This window comes from Penicillium maclennaniae (genome assembly GCF_028827695.1).
Source record: "Penicillium maclennaniae strain IBT 15551 chromosome Unknown utg000001l:1.0-3280838.0:1.0-3283122.0, whole genome shotgun sequence".
Classification (NCBI taxonomy): domain Eukaryota; kingdom Fungi; phylum Ascomycota; class Eurotiomycetes; order Eurotiales; family Aspergillaceae; genus Penicillium; species Penicillium maclennaniae.
In genome coordinates this window covers 328067-348322 of record NW_026623213.1, presented here as the reverse complement: position 1 = coordinate 348322, position 20256 = coordinate 328067, and the positions used below count along the sequence as shown (strand labels likewise).

Sequence of the window (20256 nt, the reverse complement as noted above, 5' to 3'; positions counted from 1 at the left end):
GATCCCGCATCACCGTTTCGTCAGGATCTGGAGATTCAAATGGAAAGGAGAAAGATATGGATGAGGTGGAGCCTTGGCGCGGGAGGCCACTTTTACCATTCCACGCAATTAAGGAATGAAGGTAGAATGCGATGTAGTTTGGGCTACAAGAACACAAGAAAAAAGGAGTGAATTGTCGCAAGAGACAAAATCTCAAATTCTAGGGGCGTTGCATCTTTGTCCCACCAACGAACTTGGGCCGCGCAGCAGTGGGACCGGACGAGACTAGACAACGAGTGTGGAGGACACTAGCACACTAGCTGTCCTTAGATTGGAACACTCCACGGCAGCGTAACGCTTCCTGGCTCTTTAGATGAAGTCGTGCTTTTTATAGCTCTTTTCATAAATGCTCACTTGCGGGGTGAGATCATGTACTGCCGTGTAAATGCAAGTCTACTTCCGCGTAAAGTTCAAGGAATCCATTCAATTTTTGGTAAAACCCCCCCCGAAGTAACATGTATACACAGGAGAAAGAAAAAAGAAAAATAAAGACGTGGGAAACTCCAGTTAGCCGAAGGCTGTGAAACCAGCAGACCTTCAGCTGCCAATGCAAAAAAGGAGACCAAGTATCCTGGCTATACTTCCTCAAATATCATCATGGGCGTAAGAAAAAGGGGAACAGACTGGCAGTGGGATCCAGTGGTCCACCGTTGGATCAAACTTAGGCGACAGCAGCCGTGTTGACCCCAGATTGCGACTGTGTAGGCCGGCTCCGGTCCACAGGCTCCTTAGGTAACAGCTCGATCTGGCGCACCAGGAAGCTCTTCTCGTCGGTGAATTGGTCATCGTCAGTGCGATCTTCCAGGAATTTAGGCAAGAATCTGAGGAGTCGGTCGCGATTGTTGATGAGAATTCGCTGGACAGCCACCGATTTGTTCGGATTGGCCACGAATACCTTCGCTGGTCAGTGCGTGTGCTTTCCCCCCCTGATCGGCGACACATACCTTAAAAACGTGGAACCCCTCGTATTGCACCATCTTGCGATCATCGCGCAACAACTTCATGCATAGCTTGAGATTCTCTCCGCTCTCCACATAAGCCATCATTACGTTGTAGTTCGCGCGGTCCAGCAAAATCTCTCCGAGCAGCTTGATGCTCTGTCGCTTGGTCACGTAGGAGTCCGATTGTATCAGAATATTGTTGAATCGTCCGAAAAATAATTCAAAGTTAGTTGCGAGATATGCAGTCACCAGGTTTTTATGCCGAGTCAGGATTTCCTATCGCACACGAGTCAGTCACAGCCGCTTCACAAGTCCTCGGCGCTCGACTCTCACCCTGAATGTTGTAAATGCATCGGCGCTCACTTCAAAACTACTCTTGTCGATCCAATCGAAAAAGTTCCAGAATACCCCGTCTCCTTTTTGAGGGAGGTTAGGCTTTAATTCTGATAGGCGCACGGCCGGCTCCCCCTCATGCGACTGATCATAAAGGACCACCGCAGCGACCACGTCAAACTTGAGCGCCTCTCTTAAGATCACACCACATGGCATGGAGCTCTGACTCTGCGTATATCCTCGACAAAGCTCAATGAGAATCTCCGGTCGATGGTGGACAAGATAGGAGATGACGGGAGGATCCTTGGGAGCTTCTTTGGGGTCTTGGTAGGACGCAGGTCTGAAACGCAAAATATGGGAGAATATCGTCTGAGTGTCTTTTCGAGCTTCGAAGGGGAGCAGATGAATGGACCGCGATAAATCGTAGAGCAGATCTTCTTGAACACTGGCTTGAATCAAAGCGTGGACTTGATCCGGGGACGTGTTGACCTCTGCAATCAAGGGCGTCAGCCCTGCATTCCAATCCAGTCCAAAACGCTCGCACTCGGCGGCAATTCATCCAAAGAAATCGGGCGACTAACCTTGCGTCCCTTGAACAATCACTTTCATATGACTGAGCTGCTTCGCAAGATCCTCTTCGGCCTACTTAGCGCGTTAGCGGTTCCGTCACAGGAATGATCTCGAGCTTTCGGACCTTGGGTGTGTTAGGAGCTTCTTGAAGTCTCATCAAGAGCTCCTTAGTTGAACGAACAACATCGGCAGGTTGCCGCGATCGGCCACGGTTAAAGAAGAAAGCCATGGCCCCGAAATTGTGGTGGAGGGAGGACCGAGTCTATCGATCGGAAGGACGGTACATCACTGATACGGCAGTAATAAACAAACGGGGGCGGGGCAACGGTTGGCCTGAGGCCGCTATGCCGATAAGTGATTTTTTTTTAGTTATCGCTTGCCCCTCTACTGTCTTTGTCAATTGCACTCCAATCGATCATGGCTTCCTCTAGTGCTACTCAACCTCCTGTGGACATTGTCCCCGCCGATGCACGCTCAATTTCGGATGACTCCGACTCTGGTAACGAGGAGGGCTGGGAAGATGTTGAGCCCGAAGATGATTCGCAGCCCGTTGTTGGGCTCTTCACCGAGCAAGTCTTCCCTGATGTGCGCTCCATGCTGCAGGAGTGCAAGGAGAAGCACAGCTTCGACTTGTTGAAGATTCAGAAGGAACTTGGTATGTTCAAAAAGCGATCTCTAAATGTCCAAAGGGTCTGAGACTAACGACATTTTCATGACAGGCCTGGACTTCCTCGATACTATCAAGTTGGTTAACTACGTGCGTTCCGAGGTGAAGGCTGGAAACAAGACCCCCGATGTTTCTTCCAAGGCCAAATTCGCCGACGATGCATTCATGAAGCCCGTTTTGGAGGACGATGCTCTTCTATACAGCCTAGATGATATTGCGGAAGACACCGAGGCCGCACCTGGCAACGACGCGGAGCGCAAAGTCATTGAACTCCAGGAAGATCTTGAGCGACTTCAGACTCAATTCTCCGAATACAGACTCGCCGTGCAGAAGTCGCTGGCCGACCAGTTGAACAAGGAGGATGAGAAGCTTGAGCCTGGTGCCTCTGTGAAGAAGTCTCCCGCTGACAAGATCGAGGAGGCCGATGAGGGCTACTTTACTTCTTACGCCTACAACAGTGCGTTCGCCATTTCCTCTTTATGTCTTCCGCTTCGTTTGCTAACTTCACTTTTCCAAGCAATCCATGAGTCCATGCTGAAGGATACTATTCGTACCGATGCTTATCGTGACTTCGTCTACGAGAACAAGCATGTCTTCAAGGACAAGGTTGTTCTGGATGTCGGCTGTGGAACCGGTATTCTGTCTATGTTCTGCGCCAAAGCTGGTGCGAAGAAGGTCATCTCAGTTGACAACTCGGACATCATCGACCGTGCCAAGGAAATTGTGTATGACAACGGTCTCGGCGACGTTATCACGTATGGACCCCCAACGTCTTATGCGCAGATCTATAATGTACTAACGTTTGGGCAGTCTGATCCGCGGCAAGATTGAAGAAGTCACCCTTCCCGTCGAGAAGGTCGACATCATCATCTCCGAATGGATGGGCTACGCTCTCCTTTTCGAAGCCATGTTCGACTCTGTCATCTATGCTAGGGACCGTTACCTCGCCCCCGACGGACTTATGGTTCCCTCTCACGCCACTCTGCGGATCGCTCCTTATGCCGACCCGGACTTCATTGCGTCCCACATTTCTTTCTGGGACAATGTCTATGGCTTCAAGATGAACCCCATGAAGCTGAACATCTACGAAGAGGCTCTCGTTCGCTGCACCGAGTCCACATCAATGGCTGGTGACTCAGCTGTCTTCTTGCCTTTGCCCTTGCACACCATCACTGTCGATGAGTTGACCTTCGTGAAAGAGTTCCAGGTAACTATCAACCAGGATATCGACGCTCTTGATGGCTGGGCTATCTGGTTTGATATTTTCTTCATGCCGTCCAGAGACACGATAGTCCCCGACAATGCCATTCCCTCGGAGATGCAGAAGAAGGGCATTGTGGCCTTTACCACCGGGCCCGATGGAACCCAGACTCACTGGATGCAGACTGTGTGCCTCATCGACCACGGAAAGCACACACCTAAGCCTCTTAAGAAGGGACAGGTCCTCACCGGCAAGATTGGCTACGAAAAGAAGGAGAAGGGGTCTCGCTTGCTGAACCTTGACATCGAGTGGCAAGATGAGAACACCAAGAGTGCCCAGCACTGGTCTCTTGCATAAACGTCATATGATTCAAAAGTTCAAAGTTATTCAAATTACTCATGGTCATGATAAAATAGATTCCGGTAACGACTCGCATGGATAGAGATGATTATACCCAGCGGAGGCATTCTGCGACCTGGATATGGTTTTCGAATCTTGCTCCGATGAAACGAAACTTGCGCATAGAAGATCAACTGGAAATTTTAGTACTGCTTCTCAATAAAATTGGTAATGCGATCAACGCTTCCCGTAGAATGTGCCAGGTTCAGACTTCCTCGAACGCCTGTCATAAGCATGGGACTCATCATGGGGATGCAGATGAGTACGCTCTGAAGAATATGAACGTCGATGAGAACGTTCAGGACTATTATCCCGGTACGAACGCTTTAGGCTTCGATCACGACGTCGATCACGGCTTCCATCACGATGGTGACGATGGTGACGTTGAGAACTCCTGTGCTCCTTTTTATCAGAGCCACGGTCTCCGCGTGCTGGGGCATCAAGCCGGAAACCATCAAGGCTATCTCTAGATGTTGAGCGATTCCACTGGCGCCTCGAGCGCTGGCGCTCATCAAATTTGAGGTCTTCTATTTCTTTTCTTTTCTCGTCGTTCCATTTTTTTCGTTCTTGCTGTGCCGTTTTCAACTGCCGCACACCGCGCTTCATTGCTGCAAGAGGATCATTGGCATCCATACGAGCCCTTTCTCGATTTTTGCGCATTGGGTCCTCGTTCCCCCATACATTTTTTTCGGACATTGAATTCGGTGCTGTCGCAGCTTGGTCACCAGAAGAGTACCATGGTTGGCGCCCAGCGGTCTCCTTGAAACCAGCAGCATTAGAGAACCGCATCGTGTATTGGTCTTCAAATTCACGTTTCTTTCGCATCGCCTCGGCTTGGGCTTCGGGGTTCTTTTCAGCATTCTTGTTTTCTCGCTCCGGGAACAAGTTGATGTGGCCAGCACTGTCCACAAGGGACACTTGTATTTCCTTACGTTCTCTCTGGGCGGCTATGGATAGCTCATCTCGTTTGGCGACTGCTTGAGCTGCGTCCTCTCGGGCTACTCTGATGTCCCTGTCCGTGTCATCTTCGCCAGCAAGGCGACGTCTCTTGATGCGATTCCTCCCCGAGTCGTCAGGGGCTTTTCGGCTCCGCCGAGATACTTCCGGCGATTCACGGGATGTTGGTGGTAAAGGAGGTGTAGGTACTCGCTCTCCACGCAGGATCTGGATTCGACGCTCGGCATCGACCTCTTGCATCTGCCGTTCATCCTCCTCTTCGCGGGCCTTGGCCTGTGCCTCGTCGCGCTTGACGCGGGCGATATTCTCTGGATTGTAGACGTTCCATGACTTTTTGCCGAGCAGATGACTATATTGCGTCAGTAAAAATCACGACGAGGTAGTGAAAGAAGACTTACAGCGGCATCGTGGGCCGGGAGTTGAGGGATGAAGCAGCCCAGTCAGAGCTGTCCTTATCGATAACGCCCCACGGCCCGACGCTGTTCCCGGCGCAACTGATTTCCCCAGCTTGTCAACTTGGCCAGCATCATCTATCTTATTAATCCTCCCTGTCTTGAAATTCGGCACTGAGCCACGGTACCTCTTCGCGAACCCGATACCGTTTACCCGCACTAGCTCGATCTACGTCGCTGCCTGCTCCCACTAAGACAAGAGTGGCGACACCTCACTCCTACACCTCCCACTTCTCTCACTAAGCTATTCGACTACAACCCGGTCATGTTCAATCGGAGCAATCTTCCATCAGTTCCCAATCCCTTTGGGTCTGGTGGCAAACGGCCCCCACAGCAAGGCTATTCGAACCCTAACCAAGCACCGCCACGGTATGACAACAGCCTCGCCCCCGTATCCAGCGCTGGTGATTCCCGCGATTACGATGTGCCCATGACTGATGCTTTTGCTACAACAAGGGGATATGGAGCACCTCCGCCATCGATGGGAAGACCTCCGCAGCAAATGCCTGCTCGGCCTCCATCCGGACGGCCAGCCGGAGGTCAGACCTGGATGCTCAACCCAGCGAAGAGCCCTAACGAGAACTACACTTTCGGTAACCTGTATGCTACTCGTCTGGCACCACTTCGATCAGTATTGACCTTTTGAAGCGTTGCCGTATCACCCCAGGACATTCCCACCTCCCGAGATGGCACCGACGTCCTCGTCCTCATCAATGACATCTATGTCTTCTCCGCTCGCCCTCTCGAAGGCTTCCCTCCTGGACTTATTGGCATGTCAGATCCCCAGCGCACATGGGCGAACATTGGTATGAGAGATGCCGTTAAAGTACAGCTGTATGATCCTTTCAGCCAAGGTGGTCAGGCCTACTTGGGATCTGCGGATATTGAAGTTAGCTTTGCGTCTGTTAAGAAGCGCGTGGAGACCGCATATGATCAAGATGAATTGACAAATGCCGTTATTAGAGTGAGTCGATTCCATCGGCGACATTACAATTTTGACTAACTGAATTAGCACTTTGAAAACCAATTGTTCGCCCCGGACAAAGAATTCTAATGGATCATAGAAGCATTCCGCTTCTTCTTCATGTCAAGACGGTACAGCGTGTGGATCTTACATCGGAGAAGCCTGACCTTTCATCTGGTGAAATCGAGACCGATCCTTTGGCGCGAGGAATTGTCACCCGCCATACCCAGTTGAACTTCTTCAAGGATTCCCAATCCGGAATCAATGTTAAGCCTTCAAACCGCCGCCCCGCTGCGAACTCAATCATTCAACCTGGCTTCAAATTTGAGGATATGGGAATTGGCGGTCTGGACTCCGAGTTCAGCACCATTTTCCGTCGTGCCTTTGCTTCTCGCATTTTCCCTCCAGGTCTCGTTGAGAAGCTCGGAATTCAGCACGTTAAAGGTCTTTTGCTCTATGGCCCCCCCTGGTACCGGTAAAACATTGATTGCTCGCCAGATCGGAAAGATGCTGAACGCTAGAGAGCCCAAGATCATCAACGGCCCTGAGGTCTTGAACAAATATGTCGGTCAATCTGAAGAGAACATCCGAAAGATGTTCGCAGATGCCGAAAAAGAGTTCAAGGAGAAAGGTGACGAGAGTGGTCTCCACATTATCATCTTCGACGAGTTGGACGCTGTGTGCAAGCAGCGTGGCAGCGGTGCAGGTGGTGGTACCGGCGTTGGTGACAGCGTGGTTAATCAGCTATTATCCAAATTGGACGGTGTTGACCAGCTCAACAACATTTTGCTGATCGGAATGACCAACCGAATGGATATGATCGATGAGGCGTTGCTGCGTCCCGGCCGTCTCGAGGTCCACATGGAAATCTCGCTTCCTGATGAGAAGGGTCGAAGTCAGATTCTCAATATTCACACAGAGAAGATGCGAACAAACAATGTTATGGATCACGACGTGGACCTGGAAGAGCTTGCGCACTTGACCAAGAACTTCTCCGGTGCTGAAATCGCGGGTCTAGTCAAGTCCGCTTCGTCGTTTGCCTTCTCTCGCCATGTCAAGGTTGGCACGATGGCCAGTATCAACGATGACGTAGTTAACATGAAGGTCAACCGAGCTGACTTCCACCGAGCCCTTGAAGAAGTCAAGCCCGCATTTGGTGTCTCTGAGGAGGAGCTTTCCAGTCGCATCCAGTATGGCGTCATTCACTACTCGAATGTCATCAAGGAGATCATGCGTGAGGGTGAGCTATTTGTCAAGCAAGTTGGGCAGGCTGAAGCCACCCCGCTCTTCTCTGTGTTGTTGCATGGCCCTCCTGGCAGCGGAAAGACCGCCCTCGCTGCTCGAATTGCCATCGACTCTGGCTTCCCCTTCATCAAGTTGATCAGCCCCGAGGACATGGTTGGCTTCAGTGAGCCGGCGAAGATCTCGCACATCAGCCGAATCTTTGACAGCGCCTATAAGAGTCAAACCAGTATTGTTGTGATTGACAACATCGAGCGAATTATCGACTGGGTGCCCATCGGCCCCCGCTTCAGCAACAGTGTGCTTCAGGCCCTAATGGTCTTCCTCCGGAAGCAGCCTTCGCACGGCCGCCGCCTGCTGGTTCTGGCCACGACCACCGAGCGTGCTTTGATGAAGCAGTTGGATGTTTACAATTCATTCAACTCGGATATCATGGTTCCTAACGTTAGCTCCTTTGGCGAGCTGCGTTATGTCATGGAGCAGTCCGGCGCCTTTGATGCCCGGGAAATAGCTCAGGCTCTTGAAAGAGTCGGTGGTTTGGCTGAGGATGGTCGACTCAGTGTTGGTATCAAGAAGGTTCTGCTTGGCATTGAGACAGCCAAGCAGGATGTTGATAAGGTGGGCCGCTTTGTTCGTGTGATCAACCGGGCGATCGAGGAGCAGGCCTTCTGAAGATAGTGTATAGATAGAATTGGGCTTTCGGAGTCTTGTCAACCCGCTACACTCATGACGGATATGCGTGCATTCCTGCAAGTCTTTCTCCTTTCTCGTTCCCTATCTTCGATTTCCTTTTTCTATGTAAGCAATAATCTTCATTTTTATGAAGCGGCCTACAATTCTGTCATAATTACACTCTTCATGGCTTCTGAGGATAGATAGAATCAAGGAGATTGCCTCCCTTGTTAGAATAGGATTGAATGAAGTATCAATCCTTCGAAAGAAGAAAGACTTCGGGAGCCCTAACTGGCAAGAATCTAACTAGACCCGGGACTTAACCTAATTCAACCCTGTTAAGTTTGTTAAGTTTGGTTTAAGAATTATACGAAATCCTGACCCTAGCTTCAGTAACTTACGGCCTATGACTGGCCCTTCTCCACTGATCCTAGGGCTAATACCTTCAATACTGAGCGAAGTGTTCGGCCAAATACAAGCTAGATCGAGCATTTACGCTTCCTCGTTGGCCGGAAAGCACCAGCGTTACGTCAAAACAGGGAAAGCAGGTAAAACGAGTACCATTCATGACCTCCACACCAGTATACACCCAGATACAGACTGAGTCCACAAACTAGGGCAAGAGCTATACACAAATACCACAGAGCACGCCGATTCCAACCCAAAAATAGACACGCATCCCGTCCCAGAGCCCCAGATTTCCAAACAGTCCCGATTTTATCCGAATTCATCATCGTCGTTAGATTAAGCATTGAAACACGCTACCGGGGTGGCTCAGGGGTCCACCACCGAATCAGTAGTCGTCAAAGGTGTACTTCTTCGAGGCCCGTCGGTATTCGTCCGGGTGGGCCTTCTCGGCCTTGCTCTTCAGCGCGCTATTGGCAGTCCTCATTAACCTTCGATTTCTTGCATGCGCCGCACTTGATGCCCTGTCGATCGCAGGTGCACGTGCCAAGTGCTGGCGGAGCGGAGGTTATGTGAACCTCGCTTCAAGCGGAGCGGGGCGGAACTTGCAACTTCTCGTCTTCTGGTGAAGATGGATGGGGCTTTGGGGGCTGTCTTACCTGACACGCTTCTGCGTCCATTCGAGATCTCGCTTAGTTTCGCGGGCTGTCTTGAGTCCTTCATTGAAGTTGGCTCGTACCCCCTTCAGCCGGCGCTGGGCTAGGGCTTGCAGTTCTAGCAGCTCTTGCTGCTTTGCGTTGAGGTGACCAGAACTGTTTCGAAAGCAATTTGATTAGCAAGCTGTTGCCAATTGTAGCGATATCCTTGAATGTCCAAGTGCTTTTGAGAAATGCTTGTCCTGGCTGCGAGAACGGCATGTTGCCGATTTGGAGAATGGTACTCTCGCTGGAAAACTCACGTTTGTGCCTGCTTCGCCAGTCCTCGATCCAGAGGTGTCGGATCGAAGGAATTCTGCATCCGTTCGTTCAGGACATCCACGACATCCACGCCAGAGTACGATGCCGAGCTGGAGTCGTAATCGCCGCCGGCGGAGCTAAAGGTGAGTCCGCCAGAAGAACGACTGCCGGCGGTAGTGCTGGCGTCGGAATACTCTGGCGGCGATCTTGGCATCCGAGACACAGGGTACATGTTTGCTGGGCCCGGTGCCTTGGACGGCATGTGCATGGCAGCGGCGGGCTGATAATAGTGACGGTGGGTAGCCATGTCGATGTGTAGGCTGTGAAGGGAACTGCAGATTATGTGCAAGAAGCAATGGTATGCAAGACACGAAGCGTCAGAGTGGGTGAAGTGATATAGTATGCCAAGGCTAGGGCTTGCAAACGGAGGAGCCGAGAAGGATGAGAAAGGAAGAAGAAGGGATCCCCCGTCTGCAGGATCAGATCAAGGAATTTATAACCTTCACCGGAGAGTCTTCCATCCAGCGGGGGTCGCCTCTTGGTGACGAGGCAGGGAAAGAATCGACAAGGATGGAAGAGGGTCTGGGAGCCATTGGACCAGCGGGATATGGAGTGATATGGAGGCATGAATTCGCCCCCTCTCTCGTCTGTATCCCCCAATCCCCCCAATCCCCGAGCTTCGGCTGCATTTGCTGATCCGACTCTGTCCGCCGATTCGTCTTTTGAAACCGCCATGACCCCGCTCCGGGTGGGAAAATATTCGATGTCTGGTCCGGCCCAGGCCATGCCTCCACTAGAGGCTTTCCGCTCTCCCGTGTCTTTCCACCCAGAAACCAACTACGCCTGGTCTGACCGTCTGCTGGGTCCGAGCGAAAACTTGGAAATGAAATCTGCAAAGTTGGCTAAGAAGGAGAGGGAAGAGGGGGGGGGAAATGGTGAAAGGTGGAGGTGAGAACCGCACAGGCGAAGTATAAAAATGGACCACGCCGCCCTTCCTTCACCTGTTCCGTGATTTCTTCTGCCTTTTTGTCTTCCCTCTCCCTCTCTGAATCCTTCCCATCTTACTGATCGCTCCTTTCTCATCGCAATCATTCCCATCTTCTCGAAATTCGGTGGCTGGGGTCGCGGGCGTTGACCTTGAGGCTCGACTTGATTCGCTCGACCGAGGCCCATCCACGAACTACAGAAGAACCCGTATGACATACAATGTGTGTACCTTCTTCATCCAAGCACTTGACTGCCGAGTCCCGGTCGGATATTAACTGCGAATTAGACGCTGTACCAGAGTCTCCTAACAGGATGCCGAAGGGATGACGAAGAGAACGGACCTGCTCAGCACCCGGAAATTTGGCAATCGATCAGCTCACGGACTTCAGTCCGAGCCATTTCGGTCAAAGAATGAGAGCATGTCCTACACAGAGTCCAAACTATCCCCAAACTCAAAGGAGCTGCAAGGCACCAAGAGGAGAAGAGCCAGGGTCACACGGCCTGAAGATCAAAGGGTTGGACATCACTGCATGGGCCGACGAACCATGGAGAAAGCGACAAAGATTGGACCAAACGATGCGGCCACCATGTCTTCACATTCAAGGTGCCCAGCAAGCTGGAATCATCCCGGCTGCGGTATCGACCCATTGTGTGACCGGTGTGAGATCAAAGTCAAGTCTCAGACGAAGAAATATGAACCCCGTTTCTTCCGCTTGGATGCGGCTATCGCTCACGAACACGATGCCTCACACCCGCCTATGGCCAGAAAGACAAGAAGCAATGCAGCACAAGCGCTCTAGACGCCTAGCTAGAGCCACCCCACCCATGCACTCTCAATGACTTGCTTGATTTGCCCCTCGGAGACAAGAACTACCAAAGACATAGAGGGTTCCTGCAACACCCCAGTCATCATTGGTCCCAGATACCCTGGCTGACTCCGAACCGGAGTTACCGCAGGGCACCCACTTGGAAGGCATGGATGCCTTGGGAGCACCCGATACCCTGGAATTACTGCGTTGCCAACAGCCAAACTGCCTCACTGCGCCTGAACCGTCGCTCTTCTGCATGCCTTCAAGCCTGACCAGGACCAAAATGCCCCGTTAGGACGGATCCGCCGAATTACACCGTGCCACCACCCTCCTCCAGCTCCTCAAACATTCTCCGGCCTCGTCGCAGGGATATTACGTCTTCCGCCCAATCTATCTTCCTGTTCTCCCAAGCCCATCGGGCACCACGTTTATGACGCGCAAAGCCATGTAATGACACTCTCCTCTCCCTCTCCCTCGTCATAGCCCGAACCTCTCATTTTCCGTCCATTCACTTCCCGACGATCTGCCCCTCCCTGAGCCTCGCTGCTCCGGAAGCCCAGTGCTCGAGACTAGGTTGCGCTTTTTCCCTTTCCCCTTCCCCCTCCGCTCCAATTGACTATTCGTTGCTTTATCTCCAAGACTTATATGCAGCTTGTCAACAATCCATCCATCATGCGTCACACACGAGGCTATATGGTCCGTGGGCTTCGAGACATCCCTCTCCTGCAACAGGGTACAGAGATACTTTGTGGATTACGACATGCTAAATTTTAGGACTTCCTACTCACGTCAACACCCATTCCAGCAATGGCTCGGTCCTAATCGAGGAAAAGTCGATCGTTGAGATACTTATTCGCCAGAGGTAAGTGGGGTTGCGGGGATTTTTTTTTCCCTCTACGCTTCCTTCACCGCCACATGCAGCGCCATGACTGGATGGACGTCGTGGCCAACTCACACTTGCCTTTCCTAATTGGGCTTCGTTCTTTTTCCTCTTCCTTTTTCTCAAGATGGGGACGAGCCTACACTGCTGGCCTGGAGAGTGGGGGCGTTGTTCATCAAATTTCTATGCTGAATGCTAAGATCAGACTAATTCTTACTGTATACGCTTCTTTTCTTGCGCTTCCTGTCTAGGATATACTTCCTTTACATTCGCTGTTTCTTTTTCTTCTCACACTTCGCCCGATGTAAGTTCACTGAGCCGGTCGGGAAAGCATCTTCCTTGCTCCGATTGGCTTTTGGCGGAAGGCTCAAGCCCATGATTCACAGATTCATGATTCACGCCTTCCTTTTTGTTCTGAGGTTTGCCCCTTTGATAACCTTCGCATGTTTCATTGCTAGATTATAAATGGGTTTCTATTAAGTTCAGCGTGTAGCCTGCTATGCCCAGTCTTGCCCGCTTTCAGATCTCGTAAGATCTCGGCGTTGAGAACATTGGCCGGATTGGAGCATGGTTTCAAAATCTTCAAGAGGTTTAAATTATGGTAAATTAATATATACGGAACCGCGTATTTCTTAACTCTTGAAACACAATTTCAAGCATGGAGAGAAGAATGGAATCAGTGAAATTATTAAAAGTTACAGATCCAGAAGATAGGTGGTCGTGTCGTTAGGTGATCGTAACCTGGTATCACAAGCAAAAGGCACAACACAAGGCTGAAAGGTGCGGGAAAAGAAATTAAAAGGGGGGAAAAAAATAGAAAACAACCTTATCCAGGCATTGACGCCATGCGCTCGGGGTCTAAAGCTAGAAGCAAACCCACTCGATAGTGGAACAAGTGAAATAGTACAGGAAATAGGCGGCTCTTCCACCCGAAAATGCTGAGAGCGACGCTTGCTCAACGCCCGATGCAAATGCAGACGGTAGGATGTTCAAAGACGTTCCAGAGATGATGGAGTTGCGATACGGATCCAGAAGGTTGCTCGTGTCGATCAATGCCAATATCTCGAGAACTCCAGGTCCCACCTCTTTCGTTGTCCCGTAAAAGAGCACTGTGAACCCGTAAGGAACAAGAAACTAAAATAATCGAACGTGCCCGGCAGTGTTCTCCAGACAAAGAGGATAATGCGAGAACGAATACAGAGGGTATTGCGGAAAAGGCAGACCCTTCGGCTAGTGGACCGAAGGTGGAGAAGGCTGTCATAACGGGCGTGGAAATGATGCAGGGCACTAATGGCCAATGTTTGGATCTTGCTTGTCAAGGGCAAGACGGTCTCGGAGGAACAATAGAGGTCGACTGGGATCAAGGAGTTCCATCATCGCTCTGCCTAGGTCATTGTGCTTGATTGGCTTGGTGACGTAGTCGTTAAAGCCTGCCTGGGCAGCGTCTTGGATTTGATCCTTCATCGCATTTGCTGAAAGAGCCATGATAGGAATCTGGGGGTAATGATTCTTTTGTTCCCAGCTCCGAATTTCGCGACAAGTGTCGTAGCCGTTCTTCACGGGCATTTGAATATCACACTGTGGATCGTGTTAGCTGGCTTGTCTGAGCATCAAGGAGAGGTGCGACATACAATGATGAGAGAATAGTAACCAGGTTCCTTCGAAAACACCATGTCAATGCACTCTTGTCCATCGGCTGCGGTCTCCGACGAGAGCTTGATTTTGTGCAGGTACTTCAGCATGACCTATGATTAATCAGTATGCCTGACCGGCAAAAGAATTAAGAATGCTGCCTTACATTGCGATTGGTCTCATCATCCTCCACCAGCAAAATGCGATAGCCCTTGTTGCCAAGGACTTCTTTGACCATCTTGGAGACTACCTTGAAATTGTTATTGTCGTCCCGCGTTTCATCATCTCTGCGGTCCATGCTCAATTCGCGCTTCTTCTCAGGGTCGAAGATAGTCGAGAACGCCGAAGGCTTGACAGGCTTGTTCACGATGAACACTTGCTTCCCTGTGGCGGCGAACTCAGACACTCGTGAGGCGATTTGACGTTTCTGGTAAGGGTCCGATATGATGACAAGCGCGGGAGCATTCTCTCTGTCCAGCTCCGACACCTGCTGAATGACTTCTGTGATATCATCTGCCGTAGGCAGGTTGAGAACCAGATGAGTGCACTTGGCGTTGAATCCTGATTGCAACATGTCTTTCCACTCATCAACATCGGGAAGAGTCGTGATGGTGAATGGAATATCGTGCGGTATGACCTGCTCGATGTGTTGCTTTGCCGCGTTACGTGTGTTCTCAAGAGGACAAACAATGACGATTGAGAGGGGACCTTCAGGAGTGACAATAGCGTGTCGACCGGATCCCTTGGTCGGAGACACAGCGCTCTGGGATGTTGGCGGAACCGGACGGGTTGAAAGGCTCGATGTACTGGGACCGGATGCTTGGTCCAAGCTCGATGCCAGATTCACAGTGCCGATATCCGGAGTTGGGAGAGCAGAAGATACATTGGAGGAAGGCGAGAGACTCTTTGAAGCCGACTTGGCCGGTAACTCGGGTGACACAGATGGTGACTCGATGTCAGGCGACAGGTTTGAATGATCTTGCAGCTTGGGATCGGAAACTCTTGCTGGTACCATTGTGCTCGGCTCGAAGGAGTTCAATCTGGACATTCCCGGCCTTCTTGACGCACTTGAAGGCTGACGAAGTAACCCTGGTCTTTCAGACGGCGACGGAGGTGCAGGAGCATCAACCTTCACATTGAATGAAAATTTCGCTCCCTGTCCTTCTTTGCTACTCGGTGTGAGTTTGCCACCGTGCATTTCCACGAGTTGTTTGGACAAAAACAGGCCCAGACCACTACCAGCGTTTTGCTGCGACCCATTTTCACCCAATTGGCTGAATCTTTGCATCAGGCGTTTGGCATCAACAGAGCTGAAGCCCTTTCCGGTATCGACAACGTCGAAGTTCAGGAAAACTTCAGTTTCTTTGACTTTTGTGGTATTCTGATGATAAAGGTTACAACCGATATGAACTTCGCCCTGGGAAGTGAATTTCACCGCATTGCCGACAAGGTTCAAGAGGACCTGTCGAATTCGGAAGCGGTCGCCAATAACCAATACCGGCACATCTGGATCGATGAGATAGTTGACTTCGAGATTCTTGTCGATTGCTTTGGAGTAAATTGTATCAATCACCTCCTCAATCATAGACCGAACATGGAACCATGAGTTGACCATCGACATCTTGCCAGCCTCAACCCTTGACACATCCAGAATGTTATCCACAAGTTCACGGAGGCCAGTGGAGCTATTTTGAATCGTATCCAACATCCGTCTTTGATCGCTGTCGAGCTGAGTGTCGAGGATGAATGGCAAAGTACCAAGAATGCCGTTTAGAGGGGTTCTGATCTCATGTGACATGTTGCTGAAGAACTTTGTCTTGGATTCCATTTGGTTGTTGAGTTGACTCATAGCCTTGTTCAACTCCCGTTCGAGATTCTTCCGGTCGTTGATATCAGTACAGGTACCGTACCAAGACGATTCTTCACTGCCGAAGCTACTCGTCTCAACACGCACCAAGCGGACCAAGTGCCATCGATATTCGCCCCCCTAGAACTGAGGCGGATTTCAGTGGAGTAGAAAACACGCCCATTTTCGTCTTTCTGGGACGATGCGACACCACGGGCCACAAGTTCATGAAGGGCAGACTCAACACCATGGATATTGGATGATTGCTGCGACGATTCAGCATTGCCAGACCCATCCGATTCTTGCTTCGCTTGCATTGAGAGGCCACCACACTTGTCTAGGTCGTCTGGATGAACGTGTCTTGCGAACCCTAGGTTAAGTGCCTCGTCAAGGCTTTGGCCTGTGTACAAATTCCACTGCTCATTGACGAATATCAAGCCACGGTTCTCTGTGGCCTCGAAAACAACTTGTGGGATCGAGTTTGAGAAGGCCCGATATTTAGCATCTGTGGCAAACTTTTCCCTTTCTTGGATCGCTTTAAGTTCAGCAATATGCTGCTCATGGATGTCAAGGAAGGATCCAATCCAGTATAGAACCTCGCCGGTCGAAGACAAAAGTGGGTTTGCGCGGAAGATGAACCATCGATAGGCACTTTCGTCATTGAAGCGCTTCACACGAACTCGTTCGGTGAACTGCGAGCCCGTGCGCAAAGCATTTGCCCATTCAACGGAGACGTGATCTCGCTCGCTGCTGTGGATATTCTGCCAAGGATCTCGCAGCTTTTGCTCCTGTGGTTTGCTTCTTCGGTAGTTATCGAATTTGGCGTTGGTCCAAATGACCTCGCCGCTTTGTGGCTTGGCCAAGAAGAGATGGAGGGGAATGGAATTCAGCATCAGTTGCGTTATCGTATCCGAGAACGGCCGTGGCAAATCCCGCTGAAGCTGGGCATAGAAGGAATTCGTAGACGCGTGGCGTGACGACTGCTGAGTCGGGGAAACGACTGAAGGCGGCTTCATTTCTTGCAATGGAGAAGGGACAGCAGATGCATCTTGTAGATGACTTTCTTCAACAGCAGAAGCCTTCCCGTGCAACTTTCCAGGGGATTCAGGCGTCGACGACACAAGGTTAGACTTGGGTTTCGCGAGGCGAGGGCGCTGGGGATAAATATTATCGCGAGTGCCCTTCGGCTGCGGTACATTGAAATAGCTGTCTCCAGCTTCAGTGCGCGAAACGAAACCTGGGGACTGCGTTGCTGAGCCGAGGCCCATTTGACCAAATTCAAACCCTGGTGTCCCAATGCTAGAAATTGCGGGGCTGAATTTCATGGAAGACTGATCACTGGGGCTGGCAATGCTGGCTCGTGCTGACATGGAATTCTCATCGCCAACAGAATAACTGACATGGCCACTTAGACCCGCTACGAGTTCCAGCTCGCTGCTCGCATCGGAAAATGTGCCGCCAAGTCCTAAAATGTTCCCATACCGTGGAGTCTCCACCTTCGAGACCACCTGACGCTCCAGTTGGCTATAGTGTTGGGCCAAGCAAAAAGAGGCCGTCAAGTGCGGCATTAGGTGGGCGAGAGATTGTCGGAGATTGGGTGGATAGGGAACGATAGGGGTCATGAATGAAACCACGGCAACCGGGAATCTCAGAATTGGTGATGGATTTCGGTTGGAGCCGCCGTGTAAAAGAGGCATATGGATCAAAGTCTTGGACTGATCGATGCCGATGGCCTCTAAGGGGTGGGGGCTGGAGTAGTCGTGCGCGGGCGGGTTCTTCGAGAATGCACCTTCATCGACAGTGTGACTGGTGAAAAATGGGTTTTGATCTGCATGTGTCCGAGGGGCTGGCGAAGGTGCAGGAGATTGAGACCAGGGGGACTGAGGAACTTGCTCGTATTCGTCATAGTGTCCGAAGATGGGTGGGTTGAGGTTCGTGGCAGCCTGCCTCACGGAGGCTGCAGCCGCAATAGGGTCAGTCTCGTGGGGGCCGTCAGCGATCGGAGTGACCTGCACCATCTCCAGAGGGCTCAGAGGTGACTCGCTTGACATGATTGAATGATGCGTTGACTCCGGCGAATATTCCCGTGTGAGAACAACCGGACTGGCCCGTCCAAACAGCTTAACTACGCCGGTACGTTTGATGAGGGGATCTGATTCCATCTCCAGTGCTCTTGCTACCGGGAAAACACCTTGTCGCAATCCATGGACTGAGAGGGTCGGACGCTCATTGGGTTTCGTTTGGATCATGGATTGCCTGCGACTGCTCGATGATTGCATAGCTTCGACCATTTCCGAAATTCGAGCGTGCTTTTTCTCGGGTTTGCCAGTAATTATCTTCGACACATGCTGCTGACCGTCCAGATGCATTGGAGGCAAATTGTTCTTGCCTTGAGCGAATCCACCAAAGGAATGACGAGACGTCAAGGAAGGACGAGTCACTGCATGAATAGGCTTTGAAGTCTTGGTTTGAGATTGCGATTGCGATTTCCCACCTTTGTTCTCCTGCGTCTGGTCGCAGCTATTGCGGGCACCTTGGGTGTCTGTCCTTTGCTCGTCTCGTAGAGCGATTTGAATATTTTCCGACGAGGTGCTGCCATTCTTGTTGAAAAAGGCCTTCTGGCCCCATGGCACATTCTCCAAATCAGTTGAATCTCCGGGAACTGCAAGTGAGATACGTTCCGCTCCGTAATGGGTTTCTAAAATTTCGACCAAGTTAGACCACCAAGCCTCGAGTCCAGGATTCGAATTTAAATGCAGGGTCAAGTCATAAAGATTCGGAGTAACAAAGGCCGGGTCTTCGATAAGGTCCTTGTGGTCAGGCGGGAGGAAGACAGGTCCTGGAGCCGAAGTCTTCGTGGAAGGGTCTTCTTGCGTGAAGTGAGCTGTGGGCGACGGGGATTTGAGCTTTTCCGATGGAAGCTTCAATCGAAATTGGTTTTGGCGCGCTGTTGATTCATTCTCGGCTGGAGATTGATTGTGGACTCTTGGAAAAGGATATGAGGGCGTTTGGTCCACCGATCGAACGGCGGATTGAACATCGATACCTTTGATAGTTCCCGCAGAGCCCACAGAACCAGATGATGGTGGTATGATGGTGGGGGGAAGATCTGCCGACGTAATCGATAGACGCCTTTTTCGAGGGGCTTCAGTCGAGGGGTCCGGTGGCAGCGTTGTCGAAGAACGCTGGGTCTGAGTTTGTTGCATCTGCTGATACACTAATAGCTCCTCCATCTGTCTTCGCAACTCCTGTAAGGTCTGTGAGCTCCGTCCTTGGTCCTCCTCATGCTCATTGTCTGGCCGTCTGTCCTCTGTGACTGGGGTGAGGCCGGCACTTTGTTCGGTAGAATCTCCACGGGAAAAATGAGGCCTTCGAGCTGATGATTTGTTTGCCGTATCCACCCCACCCGCCATGCCTTCGACCGATAGACCTTCTGCATGCTTATCATGCGGAAATCTGGAACTTGGCGGCGATCGTGGGTCTTGCGAGTGATGAATTTGAGGCCCGTCGATGGGTGAGATGGTCTCGGTTGGCGAAGGGAAAGGAGGGCTCCTCCGACTACGCAGGTCTCCCATATCTTGCTCCTCTACCGATGGAGAAATCAGCACGCCGAGGAGACAGGGCAGCGCAAGAGACAAGTGAGGCGATCATGTCTCGGCCGCAACGGTCGGTTCACGGTGGGATTCAAGGAAAGGGGACCAGGCGGACGCAAGCGTGAAAGCGTCCAGTAAGAAACCGAAATTGGAGTTTGTTTAGAATCACAATGAAGAAGAAATCAAGGTTTCAGGCGGTATCTGGTGCCTGAGCCTCCGGATCACCGAGAGGGAGAAGAAGGGGAGGGGGGAGGATGTCCAAGTTGTGCGAGGGTGTGAGTGGGTGTTCGGGGATCGAGGGAATCGGTGCAATCAGTGAAATCAGTGTAAGTTTGGAAATTGGCGTCAGTACCCGCCAGCCCATTGCTTGGATCGGCCTGGGAGTGGATGAAGAGAAAGAAAAAGTGGATTCTGGATGGACCGTCTCCGGGGAGTGGGCTATGACGTAGCATGCCCTGGCCGTAAGGAAAACCTTGACCTGCCTGGTTCAGCTTCAGGTGAGGCTTACTCTATATCTACAGGGGGTTCTCTAGACTTGAAGAAACCCCGCTTGGGATATTCCCAATTCGTTTATATAGTTATATCTTCTCATTTATGGGTTCAATACCAACTCTTCTCCCCGGCAGAACCCTCATTTTCTCATTGTCTACTATTCACTTGTGATTCACCCGGAACGCCGGGCCTTTACACTCTACTCTCCCGCCCAGATGA

At 51.2% G+C, this 20256-nt stretch overlaps 6 protein-coding genes across 6 annotated transcripts; 2 read left to right on the top strand and 4 right to left on the bottom strand.

Moving 5' to 3' along the window:
• Window positions 1-700: 700 nt before the first annotated feature.
• N7477_000119 (Mo25 family protein) lies at window positions 701-2112 on the bottom strand (the record flags this gene model as incomplete). The annotated part of the gene is made up of 5 exons (XM_056961782.1): window positions 701-934; window positions 984-1256; window positions 1314-1825; window positions 1895-1955; window positions 2008-2112. The coding sequence occupies 5 exons, from the start codon at window positions 2110-2112 to the stop codon at window positions 701-703; spliced, it is 1185 nt and encodes a 394-aa protein (XP_056826785.1).
• Window positions 2113-2300: 188 nt separating this feature from the next.
• Window positions 2301-4108, top strand: N7477_000118 (protein arginine methyltransferase RmtB; the record flags this gene model as incomplete). The annotated part of the gene is made up of 4 exons (XM_056961781.1): window positions 2301-2538; window positions 2603-3007; window positions 3068-3305; window positions 3361-4108. The coding sequence occupies 4 exons, from the start codon at window positions 2301-2303 to the stop codon at window positions 4106-4108; spliced, it is 1629 nt and encodes a 542-aa protein (XP_056826784.1).
• A 219-nt stretch (window positions 4109-4327) lies between these two features.
• Window positions 4328-5513, bottom strand: N7477_000117 (uncharacterized protein; the record flags this gene model as incomplete). The annotated part of the gene is made up of 2 exons (XM_056961780.1): window positions 4328-5456; window positions 5506-5513. The coding sequence occupies 2 exons, from the start codon at window positions 5511-5513 to the stop codon at window positions 4328-4330; spliced, it is 1137 nt and encodes a 378-aa protein (XP_056826783.1).
• A 311-nt stretch (window positions 5514-5824) lies between these two features.
• Window positions 5825-8437, top strand: N7477_000116 (AAA family ATPase SEC18; the record flags this gene model as incomplete). Its single annotated transcript, XM_056961779.1, has 5 exons — window positions 5825-6159; window positions 6208-6523; window positions 6572-6588; window positions 6624-6998; window positions 7045-8437. 5 exons carry the CDS (start codon window positions 5825-5827, stop codon window positions 8435-8437), a joined length of 2436 nt encoding a protein of 811 aa, XP_056826782.1.
• Window positions 8438-9230: 793 nt separating this feature from the next.
• N7477_000115 (KxDL motif-containing protein) lies at window positions 9231-10105 on the bottom strand (the record flags this gene model as incomplete). Its single annotated transcript, XM_056961778.1, has 3 exons — window positions 9231-9312; window positions 9502-9654; window positions 9801-10105. 3 exons carry the CDS (start codon window positions 10103-10105, stop codon window positions 9231-9233), a joined length of 540 nt encoding a protein of 179 aa, XP_056826781.1.
• A 3656-nt stretch (window positions 10106-13761) lies between these two features.
• pkhB (putative sensor histidine kinase/response regulator) lies at window positions 13762-19527 on the bottom strand (the record flags this gene model as incomplete). Its single annotated transcript, XM_056961777.1, has 4 exons — window positions 13762-14052; window positions 14106-14219; window positions 14273-16031; window positions 16070-19527. The coding sequence occupies 4 exons, from the start codon at window positions 19525-19527 to the stop codon at window positions 13762-13764; spliced, it is 5622 nt and encodes a 1873-aa protein (XP_056826780.1).
• Window positions 19528-20256: the final 729 nt, after the last annotated feature.